General features: G+C 41.3%; 1 protein-coding gene across 5 annotated transcripts in view; it reads left to right on the top strand.

The window, feature by feature from the left end:
• Positions 1-26378, top strand: part of ccser1 (coiled-coil serine-rich protein 1) — a 125031-nt gene that overhangs the window by 65182 nt on the left and 33471 nt on the right. For 3 of the 5 annotated variants that reach the window (XM_039620935.1, XM_031760298.2, XM_039620934.1), the window contains one exon: positions 2937-3017. In XM_039620935.1, the coding sequence (XP_039476869.1) occupies positions 2937-3017 (81 nt within the window). Of the gene's footprint in view, positions 1-2936; positions 3018-16189; positions 16239-25108; positions 25142-26378 lie in introns of all 5 variants that reach the window. The other 2 variants (XM_039620936.1, XM_039620937.1) reach the window with 2 other exon arrangements.

The raw sequence follows: 26378 nt of genomic DNA, 5'->3' as shown, positions 1-26378 counted from the left end.
AGCCCAAATCATCACCCTTCCACCGCCGTGCTTGACAGTTTGTATGAGGCGTTGATATCCTCTTCTGTTTTGCCCATATGTAGTGCCGTGAATTATGGTTAAACATCTCCATTGTCAAAAGGGCGTTGTTCCAGATGTCTTCTGATTTGTTCAGATGCAACTTTGCAGAACAATCCTTCCACACAAGTCATACGTCCAGTCTTTCTCAAATTGTGCTGACTGGTTTAAAAGTGGGGTGGAGCAGGAAAAGGAGTAAAAGGAGACTTCACCACAAACAGAAGAAGTGTGAAAAACATCAAATATTAAAATACATAGCATGGCAAAGTCAGTGGCTACAGTGGACTTTTCAGCTCTTTGTATAAAGCAAGAATAGTCCACAAACCAGTTGTTTGTGACGTTGATCATTGGTAACAGTAAACAGCTACCACACGTAGACGACGGTCTCCAAAGCTGTGTATAGGCACAAACAGACACAAACATAATACCATAAATCCACCTTAAGATGTAACTCTTGGGTGTTTATTTTATTTTATCTTTTTTAGCCGTCAGGTCTGACCTTGGGGTGGATTCACTGAGATGACCACTTGGAAAGATTGACAGCTGACTTGAATGTTTTCCACTTGTGAATAATCTTTCTAACTGAATGATGGACTTTAAATTGTTTGGAAATGACCTTATAACCCTTCCTAGATTGATGGGCAGTAACAATTGCCTCCTCTAGGATCACTGCTGATGTTTTTCCTCCTTGGCATTATGTTAAAGCACCTGAATGCTCGTGACCAGAAAACAGGCAAAACTTGTGCTTTTATAGAGGTCCTCACACCTGCTGATGATCAGTTAATCAAGTGCCTTTGATTAGCAGCACCTGGGTGCTACTTACCCTCATAATTCCTTTGGAAGGAGTACATAGTTTTTCACAGGACTTTGCTTAATTTTCTGAATAAATAATCAAACAGTGTAATATTCCATGTGCTTTTATTCATCTGAGGTTGTACTTACCTAATTTTAAGACCCGGCAACGAAATTCACGATCTGTTTCTGAAACGCTCCCGCTGTGACTTGAAACTGTGCAAAAGTTTGAGGTCTAAGCTTGGGTTAAGTTTTACTTATCATACTAACGAAAATATAGAGTATCAGCTGGCCTATTCATAAAACAGTCCAAGTCTTTATCTAATTTAATCACATTCCTCTTGTATTTACTTTACACCTGAATCTATAATTATGATTCTTTTCTGCTTGTTTTTTCTTACAATCCCTGCACATTTTACTCTGTGTCTCTCTCCCTCCCCCTCTCTCTTTCCTTTGTTTCGACATGGGGACATTTTCCTGCTGGGATTATCAAAATTCTTCTCTTTCATTCTCATTTTATTCTCCTGGATCACACATGGTTCTATCACTCAGAGTTTAGGGTATGCAGTTGCTTTTGCATGCTCGAACACACACAGATGCTGATCACCACTGACAGTGTATATTCATCTGCTTGGCACTTCTCACTGACAGAGATGTTTTGGCTCCCGCAACCAGCTGGATACGTTTTCCAAACATATACAGCTTGTGTGATGTCACGAGAACAAGTCTGCGTGTTTGTTTGCATAATAATAGTTTAACTCTAGGCCTCATCCGCACTGCATCCACAGCCTAGCCCTGTTTTATCTGCCCCATACGCCCTTGGGCATTGGCATTGCTTCACATTTATGAAGTTGTGCAGTTTGTGTGCGTGAACATTACAGTGGATCTGTACCTGTCTTTGTTAAGAGAGTCTAAAAGGGAAACCTTTCCTGCCGCAGCTAAGTTAAAGTGCAGCATTTGAAGGAAAGGGCAGCTCATAGCCAATGCTCTCCTCGCTCTGCCTCCATCTGTAAATCTGCCAGTGAAAACCTATTAATTATCTCCTAGAAGGACCTGCTAGCTGGCTGGCCATCACTAGCTGTCACTTTTTATGAGTTTTCTTCTCTCTGTGCTGGTGCATTTTGTTGAAGGACCGTGTTCCAACTGCAGCATTTAGCTGCAGAAAGCCTTCCTTTGCTTTTTATGCATTCGAAGGCATGATTAATGAAAACTGATTTTTAACTCAATCTGTCAGCTTACTTGTGCTCACTCTGAAGTAGACAATATATATTTGAGTTAAGAACTATAACATAAATTCATTTTATTCTAGAGTACTTACCATAAAGCCGTCCTTACGCCTAGTCCTAATTTGGTTGATGAATTTTAATCAAGGTTAATGAATTTCTCAATATTTCATAGCCACTGCACCTTTCAACCCGTTCTCTTCTGTAACCCATGAGCAGCGTAGGGCAGAGATGTCAGAATGATTAGTGACATCGTCATAAAGTGCTCCCGGTGGAAGTAGTGCTGAGCTCTTTTCATTCAGAGGACTCGCATCTTGCTTTTTTCAAAATAATCATACAGAGGTAACACCGGAGTTGCCGGCAGCCTCCCGGTCAAGGTAAAAGTTCTGCATTTAAAGAAAAAGAGCCAAAGCTTTTCTCTCTATCCTTTGATTGTAAATCTGCCAGAGGAAACCTATTAATTATCCAGTAGAAGGACCTTTTTAGTGAGCTGGACAGTGCTACCTGTCAATTTTTATGAATTCTTCTCTGAGGGTACGCTTTGTGGAAAGTCCATGCTCCAATATTTGGCTGGAGAAAAGTTTTCCTGCAATTCAGCCCATTTTTACGACCTCTTTGATTTCCAGAAAATGCAGCCAAAGGGAAGAAATGGTTAAGGCTGTTCAGAGATGCAGTTTTTATTTTTCTTTTGATAGCTAACTAAGCATGCAAGCCAGCTGTACCAAGTGTTGTGAGTGGAGGAAACGGCGTAAGTCTGCTGGGAGAGTACTTGTTCTCATTTATATATATTTGATGTTTCTCTCGCTTATTTTTTTTGTGAAATTTTGGACACGGCTGATGGGTGTGTGTTTGTTTTCTGTGCAGGAGAGTGCCAAAGCTGCCCTGAAGATGAAAGACTGCCAAATGACTGACCGCACAACACAGACTGAACACATGGGGCCAGAGGTGAGTCACTCACAGACAGTAGACACACTTTAGCGTTGTGAGGCTCAGACACACAAACAGGGCTTTGTACACTATCTTTTAAGACACCTGAGTCACAAAATTAGGCTCAGTTTTTAACTTTTCAGTGCAACCTCGTTCCTTCCCTATTTTTCTATCCTCGTATGTGTATCAATGCATTTTATGCTGCGTCACAGCAGCCGTCTCTCTGCCCCTCCTTCTTTTCTTTTCCATCTTTTCATGTTGAACTAAATCTATAATCCATCTTACTTTTTTCTGAAGATATTTTGCTGCAGTGACAGTCATATTATAGTCCACTACCTGCTCCGCCCCTTCTTCCTCCAATTCCCACAGTGCTCAGAGTGCTGTGATGCATCCTACCTGCCTGCTGCCTAACGCCTTCAGCTGACATGGCCTCTTTGGCTTCACTAGGGGCTGACAGTATGGGAACATAGCAGACTTAATGGATGACTGTCTAAAAATGGCTGCCTGTGGAAACAGGAGCAGAGTTTTGGGGTCTGTTTCTTTGTCACTCTTTTCTTTCTTTTAAAACACTTTTTTCCCTCATCTTCTTTGCTGCTCCCAAGGTTCCTTTATATCTTTAATCCTGCTGTGTATAAAGTTGGCAAGAAACACTGTTAAAGGGGGAAAGCTTTGCATTTGTGTGAGTGAGTAGGTGCATAATATTCACACCAACGCGCTGACTTCCCAACACACATTGGCACAGGATAGTGTTTGAGAGCAAAGCAAATACATTATTTGGACATTATTACAGAAACAAGAGTTTTGCATGAGCAGCAGTGTCACTTCATCTCCACATATTCAGTAACAGACAAAAAATATCATGCAGAGCTCTCAGTTTTAAAGCAGTTGATTTTTATTAAGTTTTATTGTCACTTACTACACATGGCAGTCATAGAGACGAGAGCCAGAAGCAGAGACCTCAGAGAGGGGAATGTTAATTGAAAAACCTACTTTGTTAAATCAAGGCTAAAAATAATAAATAACACACAGTGGAGTGCAGACTCTTGAGTCACATACTGTAGCTATAAAGTCAACAAACACAGTGAAATCAACAGATATGGTTTTGCATCACTACATAATATCAACCTAAGAAGCTTTGCATCAAAAGCCTGTCATGTTTACCCTGTACTCTTGAAGCCTCTGTAGAATATTACTATATTAAAGTAGTCAGATTTATGAAATTTATTTTGACTTTGTAACATCTTTGGCATCGGCGGATCAAGATCCTGTTTGTGCCCGGCTCGGACGATATATTTTTTTGCCTGTTACAGTAGTCGCCCTGTCAGATTTTGTGATTATAGAATCATAAAATCTTCTATCTGTTGATAGAGATACTGCTCCTCACTCAGTCCTGCTTGCCCTCTTTCTTGACACTTATAATGTGATCAGGAAGGAGGTACTAGCTGGTGATTTAGGATAAAACAGATAGTGGCAACCAAGGCTTTATGTTTTTATCACACAGCTAAACGTGCTAGTTTTTTAATTTTTTTTATGTCTTTCATATACTAATTCACTTTTCTATGACATAAAATGGTTCGTTGTCTTGCCTGATCCCCATTTTAACCCAAATCAACACCCCGCACTGTTCAGATCGGGCTACCTGGTCAGATTATTGTGTTGATACAGTGTAGTCCAAACACAGCACAAAGCATTCATAATTTGTGCATCTGTTCTTTAACAATGTCATCACTCAAATTAGAGACAGAACACACATGCCTACTTTTTATGCCAGCTGAGTAAAGTAATCAGGTAATTGGATACACCTTTAATCAAAATAACTGGTGAGAACCTTGATATTTACTTTACCCGACTGGAAATCGAGCTGTTCTGGGCTGTGAACATGTAGTGCTAGTAGATGTTTCTGTTGTCGGGAGAATGGAAAGTAAATGTGAAACAGACAAGAAAAATATGCCTGTTTTCACACAGGGTTTTGAAAGGTCTGTCACACACATTAGCTATCGAAAATAGCACAGATCTACAGTAGCTGCAGTGCACTTCTGACCAGGTCCACACAGGCAGGCTTGAGAGAAGAAAAATTCTGTGAATCTTGACACCAAAATTGCAGTGTAGTGCAGGATTGCTAGTGACACTCCCCCTACTTTGTTTCTCTGTGATGCACAGTGAGTCACCAAAACAGGTGCAGGCAAGGCAGAGACCTTGCTGTGCCTCAGAAAAATGCTACTTTACTGCTACATATGTATGATGATACAATCCTGAAGCCTATAATTTTACCATACCTGCAATCATTCTCCCTATCAGTTGTTTGTCGTATACATCTGTTGGTTACTTCACTTCATTTTTTTTTACACACATTGACACTGTTTGTTGGCTTCATTTGCCATTACTGGCTAATGGACTTCTCAAAATGTAGTCTGAAGTAGCTATGTGCAGTTTTTCGGTGCTGGTGGCTAAAGTAAATAAAGGTGCGGCGCTCTGTTTGCAGTTGTATTGGTGTGCAAATTTGTATGCATGCCCATGTGTCTGCCTATGCAATTGTGTATGTGTGTACGGTTGTTTTGTGAAGTAGCCATTAGTCCTGGCCTTGGACAGCGATGTCAATAAAATGCTGTTGAAAGTGTCAGAGTAACTTCATAGGTTGCATTTATGCCTCATACAGTATAATTCACTCATTAATGCTGCTGTTTGTGTGTTTTATGTGTTGTCATGACTGGTGTGGCACAATTTGCGTATCAGTATGGCCATGCCATTAACGGGACATGACTTTAGTCGAATTATTACTCATTGTTTGTCCTGACGAAGGGACTGCATATTGAGCAGTTACTGTTGTTTGATACCCTAAGTTCTAATATTTTTTTTCTCCCTGACTTTCTGATTGCTTTTAATTCTTTTCATTAAAACTAATTTCAGACAGTCAGTCACTTTGATTTGCCTCACCAGGACCACCAGGTAGTGAAAAATATGTGCGGCTTTTGTTCCTGCGATGTAGTGCATATAAAGAGAGATTCAATCTCTAAAGATTCACTCAGTTATATCCACTCTCTGAGGTGAAGTGGTTTGATTAATTGGTGGGTAATCATTTTAATTCAAGAAGTGCCACTAATTGTCTCATCTGCTCCGCAGGTGGAAAACAGTGATGTTAGCATGCTGTATTGGTCTGTTTAACAGCAGTAGGACAAAGGTCTTATGGGCGTTGAACGTGCTCATTGAAGTATCGAAGGTACTTTGGAGGTATGCAGTTTTCCAAAACTCTTTTACCACGTTGTAAAGGAAGGGATATAGGCGTGGATCATATAGCAATCTCTTCATCTTAATCCATCCAGCTTTAAGAAGTCTGGCCAGTGCTCCAGAGTATGGCTTTGGTGTCTATTATAAGACTATTACCTGGCTATACAGCCTTCCATATGTTCAGGCCCCTCGAGAAGATGGTCCCTTAATTAGAGGAGCAGCTGGTTGCCCGCTAGCAAGCTAGGCTAGCAATGCAGGTGACTTAACTCAGCAGTAGATTTCAGCATGTGTGGCCTGATTTTATGCCATGCTCCACCCCAGCCCCCACCCCACCATGTGTGCATAAAAGCGAGGGGAAGAGTAACAGAGTGCATTGCTACAGCATGGAGCAAGCCTATATAGGTTAGCTACCCCAGTGCATCAAGGACAGTCTGCTAGCAACAGAAAGTGTGTCTACAAGTGGGGCAGCTATTTCTACTGCCTCTACCACTTTCACGGGGTCGACCATCTCACTCTCTCCGTTTCTCTCTCTCTACCTCACGCTCCCTGTTTTCTGGAACGTCCTCTTGCTTTTCCTCACTTGGTTTTCGTCCTTTCTTTCTTCTATCCTGCTTTTGATCGCTGACCCCCTGAAAGCGCAGAAGTTAGCTTTCAGAAGCTCTCCTCTCCGAGCTCAGGAAACTCATGTGGGATTGTCCTGCCCTGGTTTCCCTGCCTCTGACACTCTGTCCCAGGGACAGCTCCTGGCCCCGTACTCAACAGATCTACAACTTCAGGCTGACATTTCACATTATACCACTTGTATTCTACTTTTCTGACCTTCTACTAAGGTCAGAAAGAGAAGAGCTACTTGGATTTCACGTGTGTATGCCTCACTTCTCACTGACAAGTACAGGGTGTCCTTTCAGGTGATTGATTGCATAAATTTTGAGTCCAATTAAATTAAAGATACTCATCTTGTTACTTTCCTACCGTTGTAGCTGAAAAATAGAGCAAAGTTAAGCAAATTTAATATGCTGTAATAATAATTTAAAAAAAAACAAGACCCTTAATCAACCACATTTTAGTCCAGTGACCTTTTTCAGCTGATTTAAGCTTTGGTGTGACGAAAGATTGCCAGAATAAATTGGTAAGAATAATGGGAAAAACTGAGACCTCGGTAAAAGAGTAAAAGTGCAATAAAAATGTGAATTTGATGTGTAACTAATGAAATAAAAATCTGTCTGCATATATGATGTGTTTATTCATTAAGTGGCTATGATCCAGTTGCTTTTTTGTATTGCAATCTGTGTGATTTTTGATGCTGTGTACTAAAACAGATTTAGACATGTGTCATATAGTTGGTATTCTGGATCCTTATCACAAGAGCTATGAAAGAAAGTCTCACAACTCAGCAGCCAACTTGGAATGAATCAAGACAGTTACTTTGAAGCCTCTATCCATCTACAGTAAAGCGCCATAACTTTATTTACAGTGGGAACTAGGACACGTATGGCATCAGCATTCAAATCCAACACGCAACATTTAAAAACTCTGGTGACTGTTTTCCCCATCATGTAAACAGTTTCACAACAGATTCAGTAACAGCTTAGTTCAAACAGTCTCTGATTATCTCAGAGCTTCGAAACAAGGCCGTGCTGTGGATACAGTGAGACTCTTCCTCTTCTTCTTCTTCTTCTTTTGGATGCTTGCTTTAGGGTTTGCCACAGCAGATGATCTGCCTCCATCTCACCCTATCCCTAGCATCCTTTTCTGTCACGCCACCCCTCTGTGTGTCCTCCTTCACTACATCCATAAACCTCTGAGGTCTTCCTCTTTTCCTCCTGCCTGGCAGCTATAGCCGACCCAGCCACAGGGTAGGCCACGAGCCAGTGTACTCCCAGTGCGGCCCCAAGCAGGGATAAAACAGGGGGGTTGGGTCAGGAAGAGCATCCGGGGCAAAATTGTGGCCAAATCAAACATGCGGATACAGTAAATTTTAAAAAGTTAAAATGCACCGGCACTGCTTTTTCAATATAGAGATACACTTTTGCTGACAAAGCTGAAAGCTGTGTCAGCACAGCATGATTGACTACAGTGTTTTAGTTTTAGATGTTGACTGGCTTTAGCATTTCCGAATTCCCCCATTGATTTCTATGTGTCCTTAAGCTGACAAGTGGCATCCTAGCTTTAGTCGAACACAAACTGGAAGGTGTCAGCTGACCCCATTTTTCCTATTGTACACCTAAAGATTCCTCTTTCTGTGATTGTGCCAATGTTGAGTTGGCAGGTAAGGTGAAAGGGAAACTGAGAAAGAGTACAAAAAAGAAGGCGGCTGGAGAAAAAGGCGAGGAGCTATTTTATGTCCGCGGAGACTCTTAAGAGCTGGAGGTATGGTGGCTGTTTGAAAGTTTCTTAGAGCGGATTCAATCGATTGAGATTGCTTTCTTTCACCAAGCTAATTTCATGGGCATTCTTAAAAGGAACGTTTTATGGATGGGATCAAAAGCTCTTGATAGTTAGCTCAGTCTTTCCTGTTCCCTTTCTTACTTTGTCCCCCTCACTCCCTTACTCCGTCGTATTGTATTCTCAGTAGATTTGTGGAACTTTTCTTTTTTTGCCTCCTACTTCTTTCTCCTTTTCTCCCCTTGTTCCGTTCCCACCCATCTCCTCATCCCCTATCGCCTCAGTAGCATCTAAAAAGAATGACAGGAGCGCGTCGTTTATGGTCTGTTTGTGGGCCATTAAATTTGAATAAAGAAACATTTAAGAAGATCACGCAGATTCTTTCCTCTTTGTCTCTCATTCTGGTTTACTGTCTCAAAAGCAGTAAACTGTGCTACGGAGTACATTTTCCTCCCACGTTTAATGAGGAGAAGGAGCATCTTTTTGAGTTTGGTGGGTCATTTCGAATGAAAATGTGCCGGCGTTTTTGTGAGTGAATGTTGAAAATCACAGACTCACTGACTAACACCACCTGACAGGTCATCATGATAAAACACAATAATTTATAGATATTTAAGTTTAGAAAATAAAAGTGTTAGTGTTTATGGTTGGTGGCTGTATAATCGCATTGTTAAAGGCCAAAGTGATTGTAAACAACACATTTAATAAGAGTTTAATATACCTTATGATGGAAGCGAAACCTATATATACTCACTCGATACTTTCTTTTCTAGAAATTGCTACTACAGTGTTGAACCCCCTCTTGCCTCCAATTTTGCAGGTTGCTTCTTATTAAAAGCGATTCCCACTGTCGCTAAGTGCTTGCTCTACAGAGGCTGTTTGATTGTTGGAGTTTTCTTTGTATTGTTGTAGGGTCTCTGTCTTATATATATATACAATATAAAGTGCCTTGTTGTGATTGGATCCTGTATAAATGAAACTGAATTGAACCAGCTTGAGATGATTTGAGCCTTATTTATGACATGGTGTGCTATCCTGCTGGAAGCAGCCATCAGAAGATGGGTACACTGTAGTCATGAAGGGTTGGACATAGCAGAACTGCTCAGGCAGACTGTCGCGTCATGTGGTATCAAGTGTGCCAATTCTGATCCAAGCGTTGCACCAGAAATCGAGACTCATCTGACCAGCCTATGCAGGAAGATCCCAGATCAGCAGTTTACCAGAGCAGCCAGTTTGGCACCAACAACCACGCCACGTACAAAGTCACATAAATCACCTTTATTCCACATTTTGATAGTTTGGTCGAACTTTCGCGTGACGTCTTGTTTGCGTCTACATGCTTAAGTTCATTGAGTTGGTACCATGTGATTGGTCGATTAGGTATTTACAGCAACAAACAGTTGAACAGGTGTACCGTATGAAATTGGTCCATGAGTTTAAATGGGTCACAAAGCATAACAAGCCTGTATTTTTATGAGTTAGACTCAGGTTTGAAACCACTCTGCTTTCAAAATAGCATACTTTCCAGTTTCTGTGGTTTCACGGCTGCTCAAGACTAGCAGATAAATGTTTAGACATAATTAGATGTGTTGAATAACTAAAACTCTGACAGCTAATGTCAGTGCAGGGCAGCAAAAACAGAAATAGATATTTATATATGTCTGTGCATAACCCCGAAGCAAAGGACAAGTTTATTCTGCTGACACGTCTCCCTGTGGGGACAGCCCTTTAAAGTTCTTTCTGAGAAAACAATTTTGTGGAGAAAAGCAGCACGTATAGTCTCCTGTAGCGTTTAAGTTTTAAAGTACAGATTGATATTTTTTTTCAGCGGCTGTGTATCATGGTTGGGGCAGAGGTTTGTTCTTCTTCTGTGACCTCACCAACCGAGCAGACAATATTTTCTTCATTGTTGTTCTCTTTCAGCTTGTGGTTGAATTACAACATTAAGACATTCACAGCGACTGCCTCAAAGATCTTTGTTTGCATATCATCACATGTCCACAAAAATGTGTTCAAAACTTTAAGTTGTTTTTCTCCGTATCAGCTATTTAATAGTAGACTGACTGAAAAAAACAAAGTCCCCAGTTCACTGATCAGTTGCGGTAATGATGCTTGCAAACTCGAGCCACCTTTTAGCCAAGTGAAATGATTTCCCCGGCACTTGTACAAACTAAAGCAGAGCAGTCATTGATCCTTTTTCTTTGCCTTTGTTCTGGGGATGTTTTTGTCTGGAGTTATTGATCAATCGAGTCCGGTGGGAAAAGAAGCCTTTAGTGTAGTATTCCTGTACTTATATCCACCTATTACTGCTATGGTTACACAGATCATGTTCAGCGAACCCACGTTTTCAATGCGAGCTCCTAACAATCACGGCTAACTTATCCATCCGTGTCTTCCTGGAGCCAGGGATCCTGAATCAGTATTTAATGCGGATCTCCAGCATCTCCACGTCTATGCCAGTTTAAGCCGGAGGATGGAGGGTCCAGTGATGATTGTGACTATGTAGGTCTCCGACTCCTATTCCTGTAAAGTAGATCATTTTGTACAGCCTAGTCCTTACTGAGTAATGGTGCTGCTAAAAGAGAAAAGGAAGGAAGCGAGAACGAGGAGTAGCGTGAGAGATGCAGCTTTCTGTCCTACTTATAGTTTTCATAAATTCTTCTCTTTTTATTACTTTATATCCAACTCACGTCTTGTCCTTTCATATTCCTTCTTACTTAGTTGTGTGAAATTTAATTTTTTCTTCCTTGTTTGTGCCCCTTCATTGCTTTTGGTTTTCCTATTCCTACATTCATCACTTTTCTTCGGTCTGATCTGTCCATAAACTTCCAAGCATTCCTTTTGCCTTTATTTATTATTTTCTTTCCATCCTCTTCACGTTTCTCATCCATTCCTTAACATCCTTTTATTCTTCCTCTGTTCTCATCTTTATTATCAGCCTTTCCACCCATGTACCCCTCTGTTCACAGTCCTCCCTCTCCCTCGTCTCTCTCAACTCCTTTATTACCGTTACACCGTCACCCTGCCTTGGCCTTCCTCGTCGCTGTTCACGCTGTGTTACAGGTTTCTTCTGGTCTCTATCCCACAGCAGCACACCTTTAGGGCCAACTTTTCACAGTGTTCCTCTTTTATTCCACTTTAACTGGGCTGCATTATGTCTTGCTGAGTTTTAGGGAGGTCAAAAAAAAGGAAAAGTTATTTTGATTGATTTTGATTGACAGATAAGTCATGTTGTCCTCTCAAATGATTGTGTCCATCCTCTCCTCTCCTCTAACTGCATGCTGGGAGTTTGAGAGCGTTAGTAGCTGCTAGAGTGTGTGAAGCTGCTGATTTAGTTTGAGGCTTTGGTGTTTTTCATTAAGGCTTTTAAAAAAAATGTTATTTATCAACCTGTTTGTGTAGGTAAGACTATTTTAGTAAATTACTGTGCGGATTAAGCATCTTGGGTAATGTTTGTACCCAAGTTGTACTTGCTGTATCTGAGGAGGGTTCGCCTCCCTTATCTGTTAGAAAGTATACATGGTGAAGCTGGTTGTCTTGGCTGCAGAAGAACTAGTGGGACATGAGAACGTTTCATACGGCTCTCGGATGAATGAGACAGTTGTGACTTCTCTCGCATGACTGCAGCATTTTTAGTCTTTTCAAAGACAGCCTTTCATGTATCTGAATGATCCAGCACAGAGTTTAGCAGTCAAATGCAAAATGTCAATGTAGCAACATGACATTCTTTGAGTGTGGTATGGTATACACAAAACTGGTCAGCTGCAACCCACAGGTAGCTCTGCGTGGAACAAGGAAGGCCCCCACTGGCACCGGGCACAGTAAAACACTGAACAATGAACGAATTGTGAGGCATAACAGTGAGGTGATAGACAGTAGCTCTGATAATAATGAGGGACAAGCTGTGGAGAAAAATATAAGCAGTAGGCAGATAGAACTGTGCGCTAGATAGAAACTCAGACAACCAAGGCTGAAAAAACAGCAAATCAAGTGAATCAAACACCAGAAATCTTGAAAATATACATGTGGAAATCATAGAAGATGACTTCCTGTCTCAGTGTTCTGATATTGTCTCAAAAATATGATCAGTAGTCATATTCACTCGAGGAGATCGGTAGTTTCCTAGAAAAAGGCAGACAGTTTGTTATATTTCTTTTGTAAAGATTACAAAGCTGGCTAGTCAAGAACAGCCAACTCAAAAGAAACTGTTTAGCCTAAAATAGATGCTTCAGACAGCAAATGAATTGGTTAAAACAAAGTAAATACAGATGAGAAAAATGGCTTAACTAAGTAGCATGTACCTGAGGCTGGTGTGAGTTGGTAATAACTCAAAGAATTGTTTGCTTTTTAGGAAAACGGGTACCTCTTGTAATTCTTCATCATACCTATCAATTCACTGGACTGGTTAGCATTCAGAGCCTTTTGTCTTCAAACTGCATAAGGGTTTCTTCACCTTAAGCAACAGGTCTGGATTAAAACAAAAGAAAAAAGGATCTGGTCCGGTTCCTCTATCCCTGGCTGATGTAGACACGTAACAGACCTCATCTTTAACCACTCAGTCCTCCATACTTTAAATTCTGTTTTCAGCTCGGAGAGCGTTTTAAACTCTGTGGTAATGTTGGGAGTAACTTTTGTCTTAGCCACTGACTTTGAGGATTCTCAGTTCTAACCATGTGCTGATAATCCTCAGACCAGCTGGGCTGATAAAGATGGCAGATCAGCAGAACAAGGGGAAACTGTAGCCAGGCAGGCCAAGAAACTTTAAATGTCAGTGTCTTCTGGAGAAGATTCTGTAGGAGGTGAAGTGTGGGCATCCTGGTCTTTTTAGGGAGCAATCTAAGGCTCAAAATACCAGACTTCTTCAAAGAAGAAGGCCTTAGAAAAGTGTTCCCTCATCTAGCCGGTGTTCACGAATCAAGATGGTTTGTTTTTGTTTTTACAAGGGTTCTAGTGGAGGCTTGAGGTCCCTGTACAAAACTCCCAGAAGAAAACTGCAGAAGAGGCTACATGTAGGTATACAGTGCAGGGCATAATGACCATGAAGCAAGAAGTCTTTGTGTGTTTTACTAAGCTGATGAAAGTCTGAGCTCTCCAAGACGGGTACCCTTTTTCTCAATACTGCAGGCAGTTTGTTGGTTTAGGGTCTTATAGGTGTTAGAGGACAGGCCTTATATTTCTGGTTCCTGATAGTCTGCTGCACAGTGCAGGCATATTTGTCTAGTGATTTTATTTGTATTTTTTTTTTGGATCAAGCTGAACAGATGACTTATGGAGACAAACAAAATCATGATGGGTGCATGTGTTCGGAGGTTGGCTGGCTGCACGTCTTAGAGTAGAGGTCGCCTGATATATTGACAGGGCTGATATTAAATATTTGCCAGTACACGGGTATCGCATTTATAACTTCCAGTTAAAAATGTTTTAGCTATTGATGTTGCATATTTTGTCCACCTGAGGTCAGTCTACAGCTTCCCTTTTGGTAATGCGCCTTTGGAGCGCGACAAACAAAAAGTTGGGCAAATTTGAAAAAAAGTCCATCCATCCATTTTCTTCTGCTTATCCGGGGCCAGGTTGTGGGGGCAGCAGCCCAAGCAGAGAAGCCCAGACCTCCTTCTCCTCCAGCTTGTCGGGGGAACACCCAGGCGTTCCCAGGCCAGCCGGGTGATATAATCCTGGTGGACCGATCCCCGGCTACCAAGACTGGCAATATTTTTTTAGTCTTTGTTATATTCTGTTATTATATTATCTTGGTAATGAATCATAAGTAAACACACACAAAACTGTTATTGAACTTTAAAATCAGATATCAGTCAGGCTCTAGTATGGGGTCTGTATATAATAAAATCTTGTCAGACCTCTAAGAGTTTGTTTCTGCTTATTAAGTTGAAGAGATTGTGTGCAGTAGCTCGATAATAATAAATGCACAGTACAAGCAGCCATTTATTTGTCTTTTAGTTTATATGTTTTTTGGGGGGGGGTCGTAAAGGAAGGGTTTAATAAATAAGTAAATTTAATTTAATAAGTAAATTTACCTGACACATACAAAGCTCAGGAGATAGAGCAGGCACCTGCTGATCGGAAGGTTGGTGGTTCGATTCCTGGCTCCCTCAGTCTGCATGCTAAATATCCTTGGGCAAGATACTAACCCCCACTTGCTCTCCGATGCATCCATCGGAGCATGAATGTGTATGAGTGTATGTTAGTTAAAAAGCACTGACTAAGCATAGAGTGCTTGTGTGAATGGGTGTGTATGGGTGAATGTGGCGTGTTGTATACAGCGCTTTGAGTACTCCGGGAGAGTAGAAAAGCGCTATATAAAAATCAGTCCATTTACCATCTAAAATGCTATATAGCTCATCTGCTGTCTTGATAATGTTTTGAAATGCAGTAAAATAAAGGGAACAATAAAACAATTTAGAACCAGCTTTGGTGAGGCTAACACTTTACTGGCACCATTAAGGCCTCCTTAACAGTCGAAAGTCTTGTTAACAGGAGATTATGTAACATTTTACCACTACAAAGCCTGGACGCATTAAGTAGTCCATTTGGGGCTCCTGAGCTGACCATTATATTAAGTAATAATGATATGCAGTCAGCAAAACAGAAAACACGTTGGGCTCCATTTAAAAAAATTACTGTAGCGTGACAAAAAAATAACAAACTTTAAGATTATGTTATAAATAGACAGTGTTTTTCCTCTGGTATCTTAAGAGAAGTGTTAACTAATCATATTTATTCATACATTTTGTTTCACAGTGTAAAAATTCAAATAATTATAGTAACAGGAATTTAACCTTGCCAGCTGGGACATCATTAATATGGATAACGGAGGTAACTGTGGAGGGAAAAAGCCATGGAAATGCTGTTAGCTGGGTATTGTTCCTACATGTTTACACAATTGCCCAAAAATGATGTCCTTGTCTCTTGGCTTTAAACACATTGTTGTGGAATTGCTATAACATTTGTAGTTTTTGGCAAGTGAATTTCTGTGTGGGTACGGGAAAGAACAAGCCTGTGTGGGAACATGAAGAACAAAGCACCAGTATTTATAAACCCTCTACTTTGCTGTGGTGTCACCCACTAGCTCTATTTTCTTCTTCTGCTCATCAAAAACCAATGTCATTGACGCAAAACACCACACAGTTCTTCAGTAGTATAAAAAGGAAGCGAGTGTGTAGTCGTTTCGCATTGCCGAGTCGTCGGAAAGAAAGTATCAGGTGCGCATGTATAGAGTCGCTATGAGTGAGTGAGTCATGAACAAATGAACTGCAGTGCAAGACATGATGCGGTCCAACAGAAGGAACAAGGATTCCGCTTTCTAAGCATTGTAAGCTGCTTTGCATCAATGACTATTCCTGTTCAGTTTGGAAAGACCTGTTAGCGGTGTTTAGACGTAATGAGAAGTTACAGTCATGCATATTAAGCTGGCAGGAAGTGTTAGAGGCTCCTTTAGGATTGCTGTGAAGTTAAAAGTTATGTTTCCCTCTTCTGATCTAAATACAATTCCTCTTTGTCTCCGACCCCTTCTTCTTCTTTTTTGGTTGCTTGTTCTTTTGTGTCATCATCTCTTTTGTTTACAGGGCATCAAGCCCCATGGAAGCACTACTTTGTCAACAAGGAGACAACTGAGTGAGTGTCTGTGTTCTGCTATCACCTGACTGAACGTGACTGTGTCTTGTAGTGGTCTATCTTGATGTAGTAGATGGAAGCACAGGGGATCTTGGTACTAGGGCTTGATTCATCTGTACGGCTCTACTCTGATCTTCACTTGTTTTGCTTCACAAAATGAGCTAATCCGGTTCTTGACATCCACTGTTAGAACTGATTACATTGATTAACCTGACTTTACTCACGTAACTGTTCGGTTATATTATGAGCACTCCACATCTGGAATGACGGGCTCACTATTGATTGAAGTAGATCGGCGGATGGATGCTGGTTTTGTGAAGTAAAATCATGGCTAATAGTGCGTTGAGCCAGTTCTAAGAATCAATCAAGCCCCAGTGTGGAGACCCTCCGTGTGATGATGAATGCCACCTGCACTGCCTTGTACTGTAATGTAGACAAGAATGCTGCCTATTTATTATACCTATGTGAATCAATCCTGCCTAAAAGGGATGGTGACCGAGAAAGATCTTGGCTCCAAGATCATCTCTTTTCTTGTTTAAATCAATGTAACTGAGCTGCTCTGTCTGTTGGAGTTCACTGAAAAAGCCAATGTAATATTTTCTGTGGTTTATGTCAGAGTGGGAAAAATCTGTTCAAGCAGAAGACAGTGGTACAGATAATTTCTCTTATACTGCAATTCGATGGTGCAGATCATCTCTGTTATAAGCTGATGAGCTTGACAAATGGCATGGTTTCAGATATTGAACAGTGTGCAGTGTAGTCCCCGTTTCTAAGTTCACAAAGCATTCAAGTGCCAAATCATGAGTTTAGCCCATTTGAAGAAATCTAAATCTCTATCTTTTCTCGGTATCTACATGTTATTTACAGGGTCTTATTTTCCCTGTAAAGCGCTTTAAAGAATGGGACGTGCCATCCCAACAAATTAACAACCCATAAGATGTCCACAAAGTGAAAAACTGTTCAAAGTGGACCACTTTATCAAATATTCTTTAAGTGTTTTCACTTCAAAAGATTTATCAACTTCATTTCAACTTCCACGCGAGCTGTATGAAAAGTGTACATGCTGTAAAGTTAGTCGCTGCACAGAAAATATTATGTTGCAGGGAAGTTCAGGAACTTCCCAAGGTGAAAATGCCTCTGGGGACCTAAAGAAAGTAGGGTTTTTTTGTGTGTTTTGTTTTTTAAAGTGTATTCCCTGCCTACCTTCCTGCACTGTACTATAGTTGAGCATGCTTTAGGATTCAGAGCACCATTGAATGTAGTGTCCCAGTCTCTCTTCTCCTGCTCTTGTGTGAACTTTAACCCTCCCCGTCATTGCACTATGAACTGCGATCCCAGCTGTCACAATATGCAAGCCTTTTATTGACGCCTGTGACCTGTGACCTTCCCCAGACAGGCTTCATCCTTCCCTCCCCTCTCTACTCATCCCACTCTGGCATTACATAACATACACACAAGCCTTGATAGACACAGGCATTGATTCAGTATAACGCTTGCACATGAAGACCTTCGAGTCTTCAAGGACACGTCTTATGTTAACCATCAATTACAAAGGAACCATTTTTGTTGCTTCTGAGGTAAATAACCTCCGTGTTTGAAGGTTAAAGCACAAAGAGACTGTAAAAGCCATCGGTGCCCCATTTATGCAAGGGCACCTACACACTTCCACGTCTTTGTATGTGCATACGGTTGTTTGCCTCTGTGTGTGTAGTTATTTTTACCCAAACATACAGATTTGCTGCAAGAATACCTCATTATTTTTGTGTGTGCCTGTGTGCTAATGTGCACGTGGTGATGATTCTTTTTTTCTCTTATTAAACTCCTCAAGGACTGACAGTAATGCTGTGATGTTGAATTATTAGTCACTTCTGGACCTGTTGCAGTGAAAACAACATAATGAGCTAAACCTCATTTGCAAGGTGAAACCAAGTGGAAACCAAAACGGAGGAGGCTAAAGGCACAGATTCCTCTTAATGCAGTTCTCCTAATGTCCACTAGGTGCTTTGGTGGAAAAGACCTTAAATTTTTGGGAGGCAGGTCTTGCAAAAACTTCCCAGTGTAACTATACAACTTCACAGTAAGTGAGCTTTCCTTAACTTTAAGTTAAACTGATTTAATATTCCTGAGGTTCGCTGAAATATAATCATCTGCAATTATGAAAAATGTAATTTAACTGCAATAAAAACAAGAAAGCACAAGTACAGGAATAAATCTATCTAAATATTGTTATTTGTTAGGATAGCAAACTAAGTTAAAGTTTTTATACCCAAATTTGAGCCGGCACACTGGACTTCTCTGAGAAGTCTGAAATTAATCACTCAAAGCATTCAACCACTAAAACTAATTTTCTGTTCAAGACTGCAAGTAAATAAATGCAATTTGGCACCATAACCCCAAACTAATAGCATGCTTTATTATTTTATTTATTATTTTCAGCTTTTTTTGTAAAATACAGTACACAATGTTCATATTTATGTTTTGGTAGTTGGAGATCTAACTTTTTTGGTTCCTGTTCAACTGAACGTCTACACTACAGAACTGTCTATATTCGAGTACATAACAAACAGCATGTCGACTAAAAATGTAAATAAACCTACAGGACTAACATAAATTGAGTCACGCTGCACAGTATTTATTACCTTATTTAATATAGGTAAGGAAATGTTTCTATTTACAGTTTGAATGTTTTAGCAAATGTTAGAAGGGATCATGTGTATCGGTTCCCACTCATTCACCACTCACTCTGAGCTCAGCATGGCACTGAGTGATAAACCTGAAGCAGAGGCAGAATAAAACTGGAGATGATGTCAGAGGCACTATATCAAATGCGCAGTTTTAAAGTTCTGACTGAAGTTGTAAACAATGACATTAGGATGAAATGTTTTGCAGCGTCTCATAAAGGCTTGAGCAAAAGAGTCTGCAGGAGAAACAATGCTTCCATGACTTCATTTGAATTGTAAATACATTGAATCTTTGTGATTAAGTGCCTTGTAAAACATACATCTGCATTTACTAGTCAACTAGCAGAGTTAGTACTTGTGTTAATGTGTGTGCGGTTGCTGCGCTGACATCAACATAGCGAAAAGGGGCAGCAGGTGGAGAGAGTGAAAGCGATGGAGAGGGAGTGCATGAATGTGCGTGGGGGTGTTTGAGCCTGCCCGCCTGCCCAGTGGCAGTCACATTAAGATGAAAGGTTTCTCTACCCAGGTGGAGGTTGCATGTTGGAGGAAGTGTTGTCTTTGTGGAGTATGTGTGTGAGTTTGTCAAACCACCTATATGAACAAAGTGACGGCTGACTGGTTTAAAGGTTGGCGCCAACTAAAAATCCTCTACACTTCTCATCTTGTGTTTTTTAAAACTTGCTTTCACTCCACTATAAAGAAGTGCTTTCTGTTCAAAATTACCAGCAGCAACATCACAAATATGAACAAGAGTGCATAAAGTACATATCTGAGTGGTAGCAGACAGCTACATAGGAAGACTGCATTTTTATAGCACCAACAACACAGCACGCAGGTGCCTTCAGCTGTCCCGAGGTTAAAAGAAGAAAAGTCCCTTTTTCGAGTGTTTCAGTGCGTTTGCACGCATACGTGGCTGTGTCACATCTTTGATCCACTATTTTGGGCTCCTATTGCATGTCCCTTTTCGACTACCTAAAATGAGAAAGGGAGATGAGAAAGCGCAGGTGGGTTGGTTTATCTGTGGATGTGGTTTCCAGCTAGCGACAGATATTGTCAAGCTAAAACTGGATACTTCCAAGTGGGCCCGTCCATGTGCAGGTGGTACTTTTCAGAGAAGGCTGAAGCCCCCAACCACCAACCACACAGCACTGCTAAAGAAGTGGGGGCTGTCTTTGTGCATGCTTGTGTGTGTGCGCACGCATGAGCTAATCTCCAATGCTGGCTAGCTGCCAGAGCACTTATCTAACTGTGATCCACAGTGCTACTCACTGTGACTCCTAATTATAGACAGAGGCACTCAAACAGACACATATACACACAGTTTCTACATGCTCTCCTGTGTACCATTCACGCTAATGAAGCACTCTCCCTGAGGAAGTATCCACACTCCTCTCTGCTCCTTAATGGAGGCCACCAAGACCACCTCCTCTGGCAGCCTACCTCCCAGCTTTCTACTCATACAGAAAGTTACCAACATGTGTACGCCATTTGTCAGACAGAAGTGGGAATGAAAAGAAAACGAATAATACAAACGCAGTGATAACTATAGAAATGCAGTGAGATGTGGAGCAAAACGGAGGGGATGATCGAAAGCTGCCATGGGGAGTGCAGGGGGTGACGGAGAACGTCTGCCAAGAAGTGGAGAAGCCAACAGATAGAGATCATGTTGAGGGAACGGACAGCGGGGGACTTGGAACTGCTTGCGAGAAGAGCAGAGAAGGAGGAGAAGAGATGGAGAACATTTGTTCTGTTTACTTATTGAGATCCAAGATGCATGATCACAATCCTTTTACAGTCCCAGAGGCTTTTCTCTTTGTCCCTCTATCTTTACATCTCCTTTCCTCTCATTGTTTCCTCATTTATCCCTCTCGGCCGTTTTCATTCCTCTCTCATTGTGCTCCTCCTCCTCCCTCATTCTGTCATGTTACAGCAGAGTGAGAATGGCACGCAGTCAAATCCTTAAATCCTTCGAGATTGGGTTAGGGTACGTTAGCATATGATACGTCACTGTGCCATACGATATATTCGATAAAAACTCTGAAGGCTTTGTGCCAGTTTGTCTGGGTGAAGGCAACTTCCAGTTGGGCGACATATTAAAGAAGAAAATCAAACCCTTAAACCTTACACACACTGATGTTATCTGATTGTTATGTTATGCTGTGAAGGGCATTTTGGTGCCATGTTTTGGGTACACTTGCTCCGTAGAGGGAAGTGCAAATCAATACGATGTTGTCCTGAGAGTTCACCTTTGTCCTATGACTTGTCAAGAGGCCTAGTAAAATCAATCACAGAGTGCACTGAAGTAGTTCTTGGCCTTTCTTACTTTGTGTTGTTTTTTTCTCCCCTGTAGTTTGTCACCCACATAACTTCCTGTGTCTGTGCATTAAGAAGCTATTTGCAGTTTCCCAGCACAGCTTTCTTAAAAGTATTCCAAGAGCAGGAGGCAACAATACAATTAATTTAACTTGCTTTGTATGCCCCTCAAAGCTTGATGAAACATTCCCAGGCGATGCATAGTTAGTTCACTTATGTGCCTTGACTGCGCCTTCCTCTCGCGTCCTCTAAATAACTTTATCAAGGTAACACCGCTGCTACCACCACCGCCTCTCTCTATACATAGTGCTGACAGAAGGGAACAAAGCAAGCAGGACGGGACAGAAGGGACTGTGGTGGCTACTGCTGCGTGCCTCTCATCCAGGCTAACCCCACCTGGCCCCAGGGGCAGTGCAGGGGAGAGTGGGGGCTGACAGCAGAAGGTGTGCTTGTGTGTGGGACTGTGCATCTAAGAAAGAGGAACAGAGACGGAGAGAGTGTGCTTGTGTTTGTGTGGGAGTCTCTGATCTGTGTCCTCATGTATGGCTTTCTCCCCCCGGGCAGGGCATAACAGCACAGGGAGGCGGGCACCTAACTGGGCACAGATGGCAGCGACAGACAGACAGGGGCGGTGGTGATATAAACACGTTAATAAATAATTATCTGTACAATGACACTGGGTACACCGGAGTTGACGGGAGGGGGAACTGCAGGACAGGAGGGGAGGAGACGGGTGGGGGTGAACGTGAAGAAAATGGACAAAGAAGGATTTGAGAAGACCGAGAGAAAGAGTGACAGAGGAGGTAAAGGAAGGAGGCAGGATAAAAGGGTGCGAGAGAGGATGAAGAGTAAAGAAAACCAGGAGTATCTGTCAAGTAAAGGACAAAGGAAATGAAGAAAGAATATGAAATTACGAAGAAAAGTGATAGAAGACTAAAGCGTCTGTGTGTGTGTGTGTGTGTGTGTGTGTTTGAGAGCTCCAGTAAATATTAACAACGGTTGATATTGATATTTATCTAAAAATGTATAACTAAACACAGTTTGAGCAAGTGAATATAAAGCTGCCGTTTCACTATCTAGAGATCTTAAGCCGTAGTAGCTGGAGTGCCAGAGTTTAAAAACTAAAACCTCAAAGGCACAATCGTTTTTAGTTTTGCGTTTGTAACTCCATAAAGGAGTTATGGTGGAAAACAAAATAGAGAGATGAAAAGCCAGGTATGAATCCGTGTGAAGGAAATAAGAGGTGGAGAGAGCAGTGGGAAAGGGTTCAACTTCAGACAAGAAAAAGAGACAAGATGGGAGCGAGGGTAAAGACGAAGTGGGATGAAAATTGAGGAAACATGACAGAGGGGAAAAGAGGGAGTCCGTTACTATACATTGAAAGGCAGATGAAAGCAATACTCTGCTGTTCAGTGACAAGTTGGAAGGGAGGCTTTAGGTGGACAAAGCATCTAGTGGTGTGTGTGTGAGTGTGTGTTTCTTGCCAAGTGTGTGCCACATCATGCATGCAATCCTGCATGCGTGTGTCGTCCGCTGACCTATAACTGCTTTTATCTGTAATGAATGACAAGAGAGCCTCTTGGCTCTTTCTCTCCTCCTCATATGCCGTCCTCCCCTCTGTCTCGCTCTCTTTTTCTAGTACCTGTTTCACTTCACCTCTGTCGCTTTAGTCGCCCCATCATTTTTCTCTTTTCTCTCTCCTTCCTGCACCTCCCCGCTCTCCAAGCTTTCAGCCGCAAACACCCTATCTGTGGTCACTTATTAATATATTTGAGTAGCAGGTTAACATAATTAGGGGTGTAGAGTTTGACTGCAGAAGGCTCGTGGGTGGATGCCGGTGCTCCTGCTGGCTCTCATCGACATTAGATAAGTTCTAAAAGGTCGAGACCAAATTAACATTTTAACTTTGGGCATCGAGATGCAATCCTCCCTTTCCTTCCTTGACTTCTTTGCTCCTTGCTCATTTCCATTTTTCTCTTTTAGCTACAGGAAGTCACATTTTGCATATATAGTGTTTCCTATAATAGATGATACAGTCACAGCCAGTGCATTGACAGTCACAGCCACGGCGCGTTACTGTATTGTAAGTTAGCTATATGCCATATTTTTATTTCCCATGTTGCTTTCTACAGCCCTCTTAGCATTCACTTTGAATTCATCATTAATTCATAACATCTCCCATCCTCATTGGCTATTCTTCAGCTCGAAACGATCAAAGAAACGAGGATTGTCGAGAAATGGCCGCATATGTAGCGAGTCTCCAACTTGAGATACAATTGTTTCTATGTCTTTTACGTTATGCCAGCTCTTCCAGCTGGTAGATAATCAGTACATGTTAAAGGGCATTTGGCTTTCTTGCACATAGGTGTATTGAAAAGGGCACACTTTTATTTGGTGTGTAAAGCTAAAAGGAGCCTCGGCTTCTCCGCTAGAAAAAAACAGAGAGATTGCAACAGTTTGTGTTCACACACACACAGAAGCAATGTCAAGTAAGAGGGACGGTGTCCCACATGAGAGTTACTTGCTTTCAAATGACAGAGAATATAATCTTGTCTGACAAAAAGCTATGTTTTCAGTATCAGACGTTTGTTATCTTTAAAGTAAAGTATAAAGGTTTTAGCTTTCTCTGTTGAGCAAGACAGCAGCTGCAGTCTGTTTGGCGTTCCAACACTTGCAATGGATCACAGCCCTAACCCAGTTCTGCAGGTATAAAAATACCCATACAAGCCAGTACAGTGTTTTTTTCCTTTGGTTTTTTTTTTTTTTTTTTTAAATTCGTTCATCCACTTTTCATCTTCGTGCTCTTAGGGTTGTAAGCGCTGATCATTTCTAAAAATTTCTCTCCATTAATATTTTTTGTGTTGATATTTGTTGTTGACAAACCAACTTAGGCAGACATGTTTCCGTCTATTTTTAACATAACGCTTGGCAGTATGTTTTGGCATGGTATAGCCACGTTCGAGCCCAGGCGCCATGATTTTTGCGCCAGCAGTGTACAGCATGACAAAACTGATAAACAAAATATTGGCTACTGGACCATTTGCAAGTTTAAAATACTGATAAAAACAGGCTTCACCTATAGAATAGGTTGCGAGGGCATTTTCTTAAATCCTAATTTAAACTGGCACCTTCATTCCTTATCCCCTTGTCCTCTTCTTTGATCCTCCTCTCATCTTCCTCCATTCGCCACTGTCCCTTTTCCAGACCTCCTACTGTCTTGGCATCCTCTTCAGGTGCTGCTGCCTTTCATGGTTCCTCTATCCCTGTGCGTCTACCTCCCTTTTCCTTTTTCCCCCTTCATTTTTAGGTCCTCATTACTTCTACTGACACAGTTTTCTTATCTTATGGTGCATTTTGAGTGAGTGTTTGTCGTGTGAACGTGCTGTGTGCTTGCATGTTTTCTTAGTGGATGTGTTGTTGTGTATTATAGAAAAAGGCCGCAGGTTTCCGCCTGCTAAGGTCCGCTTTATTGCAGTTGTGAGAGCATATGTGTTTATTTATGGACTCATGTGTTGCTTTGATGGACCTTTGGTGTTATCTTGCTTTACTACACTTTCATATCAGTACATAATCTACACGTAAAGGATCTGATTAAAGTAAAGGAGCTGATCTGATATGATCCTCAGTACATGGAGAGGACTGTAATATTCAGCTTTGCACTGGGACCACATTCACACATGCTGTTTCCTATCCCCTCACGCTCATCTCTGTTTCTTCTCCGTGCACCTCCCCGTCTATGTTCATTCGTGTTCTTGCATCCATTTGTGTGTATCCCATGTTCATATTCCACTACATGCGTCTCACTACACCATGTCTTTTGTGTCTTCTCTTATGTTTACCATCCGTACGTGTCTACCTCCATTTGTCCGGAAGCAGTAAGCAGCATGGTATGACGGAGGAATGCAACAGGTATGGGTGTGTGAGTTGGGTGACACCACAATCCTGGGTCTGAAAATTGCTTTGCCCCAATACTATTTGTTTTTATTGCATTCCAGCTATAAATTCAAGATTTTATACCACATCTGTTGTGAAGGGCACCAACATATAAAAAAAGACATGAAATCTATATGGATATCTCACTCCTTTTTTTATCTTTCCATTATTTTTTGTAATTGATTGATCTCATCTGGCAGGCCACAGACTATGTAATGGTCTGTTCGCCCTCTAGGCAGAGATAAGCTCACAACTGGCCCAGGTTTGTGTGTGCCATCTGCCATCTATCCATCATTTCTCTAACCGTTCATTGCTTATCCTGTTTCTCTCTCCAATCAAGACAGCTGAACATTTGATTTACCTTCGTTATGGTAAATGTGACCTCATGGGTGTATTCCAAAGCCTTCTAATTCTATGTAGGTCTCAGTGCTCTCAAGTGGCTCTCTTATCCCTGCCAAGTCTCCTCTCCACCTCCACTCTCAAAGATGGAAATCAAATTCCATCTGTTAGTCTAACAGCATCTGTGAGAATTCAGGAAAAGAGGGGAAAAAAAAGAAGACAGTGATTGATTGTAGCAGGACGACCACTTCAGACTGCTGAGACATTATTTTCACTATTCATTGACTTGAGATCAATTTAACAGGATAGTTTCTAACTGTAACACAATAAAAGAAGTAACTTCTTTAATTTCGCATGATGATTTCTGGCATAATTTTCTCTTTGACAAGCTCTGTACTAATATGAGCAAATTAAAAGATATCTCTCTCCAGCTTGAAAAGATTTACAGGACGATTTATTAACTCAGACACCAGTTTCATTACCCATCTCTCATAATGGCATGTGAGAATGATGATTTGATAATCCTATTATGTCAAGTTTGATGTCCCTAAAATAGCCATAAAATTCAACATTCATTATCTCCTTTTCTTGTTTAATCAGCATTTTTTTTTTCAATTTCCTTTAACACTCCACATGATTCTTGTTTGAGCTATAAAAAATCAATCAGTTTGACTCACTATTGATTTGCATGCCCAAACTACCTGTCTCCAAGTAATTTATGCTGAGGGAAGCTACCGGTTGGCCATTTTGATTGATGGCTGGTGATTTGCATAGCTGTGATTGCACTGCATTTTTTGACTGACTTAAGTGTCAAGACTCATCTCAAATCAAATTTGTCACATAATCGAACTGCGCTATACACATCGCACAGCAT

The sequence above is a fragment of the Oreochromis aureus genome, linkage group 12 (assembly GCF_013358895.1).
Source record: "Oreochromis aureus strain Israel breed Guangdong linkage group 12, ZZ_aureus, whole genome shotgun sequence".
NCBI lineage: Eukaryota > Metazoa > Chordata > Actinopteri > Cichliformes > Cichlidae > Oreochromis > Oreochromis aureus.
Note: the sequence above shows the minus strand (reverse complement) of the source record. Positions and strands in the feature narration are given on the sequence as shown.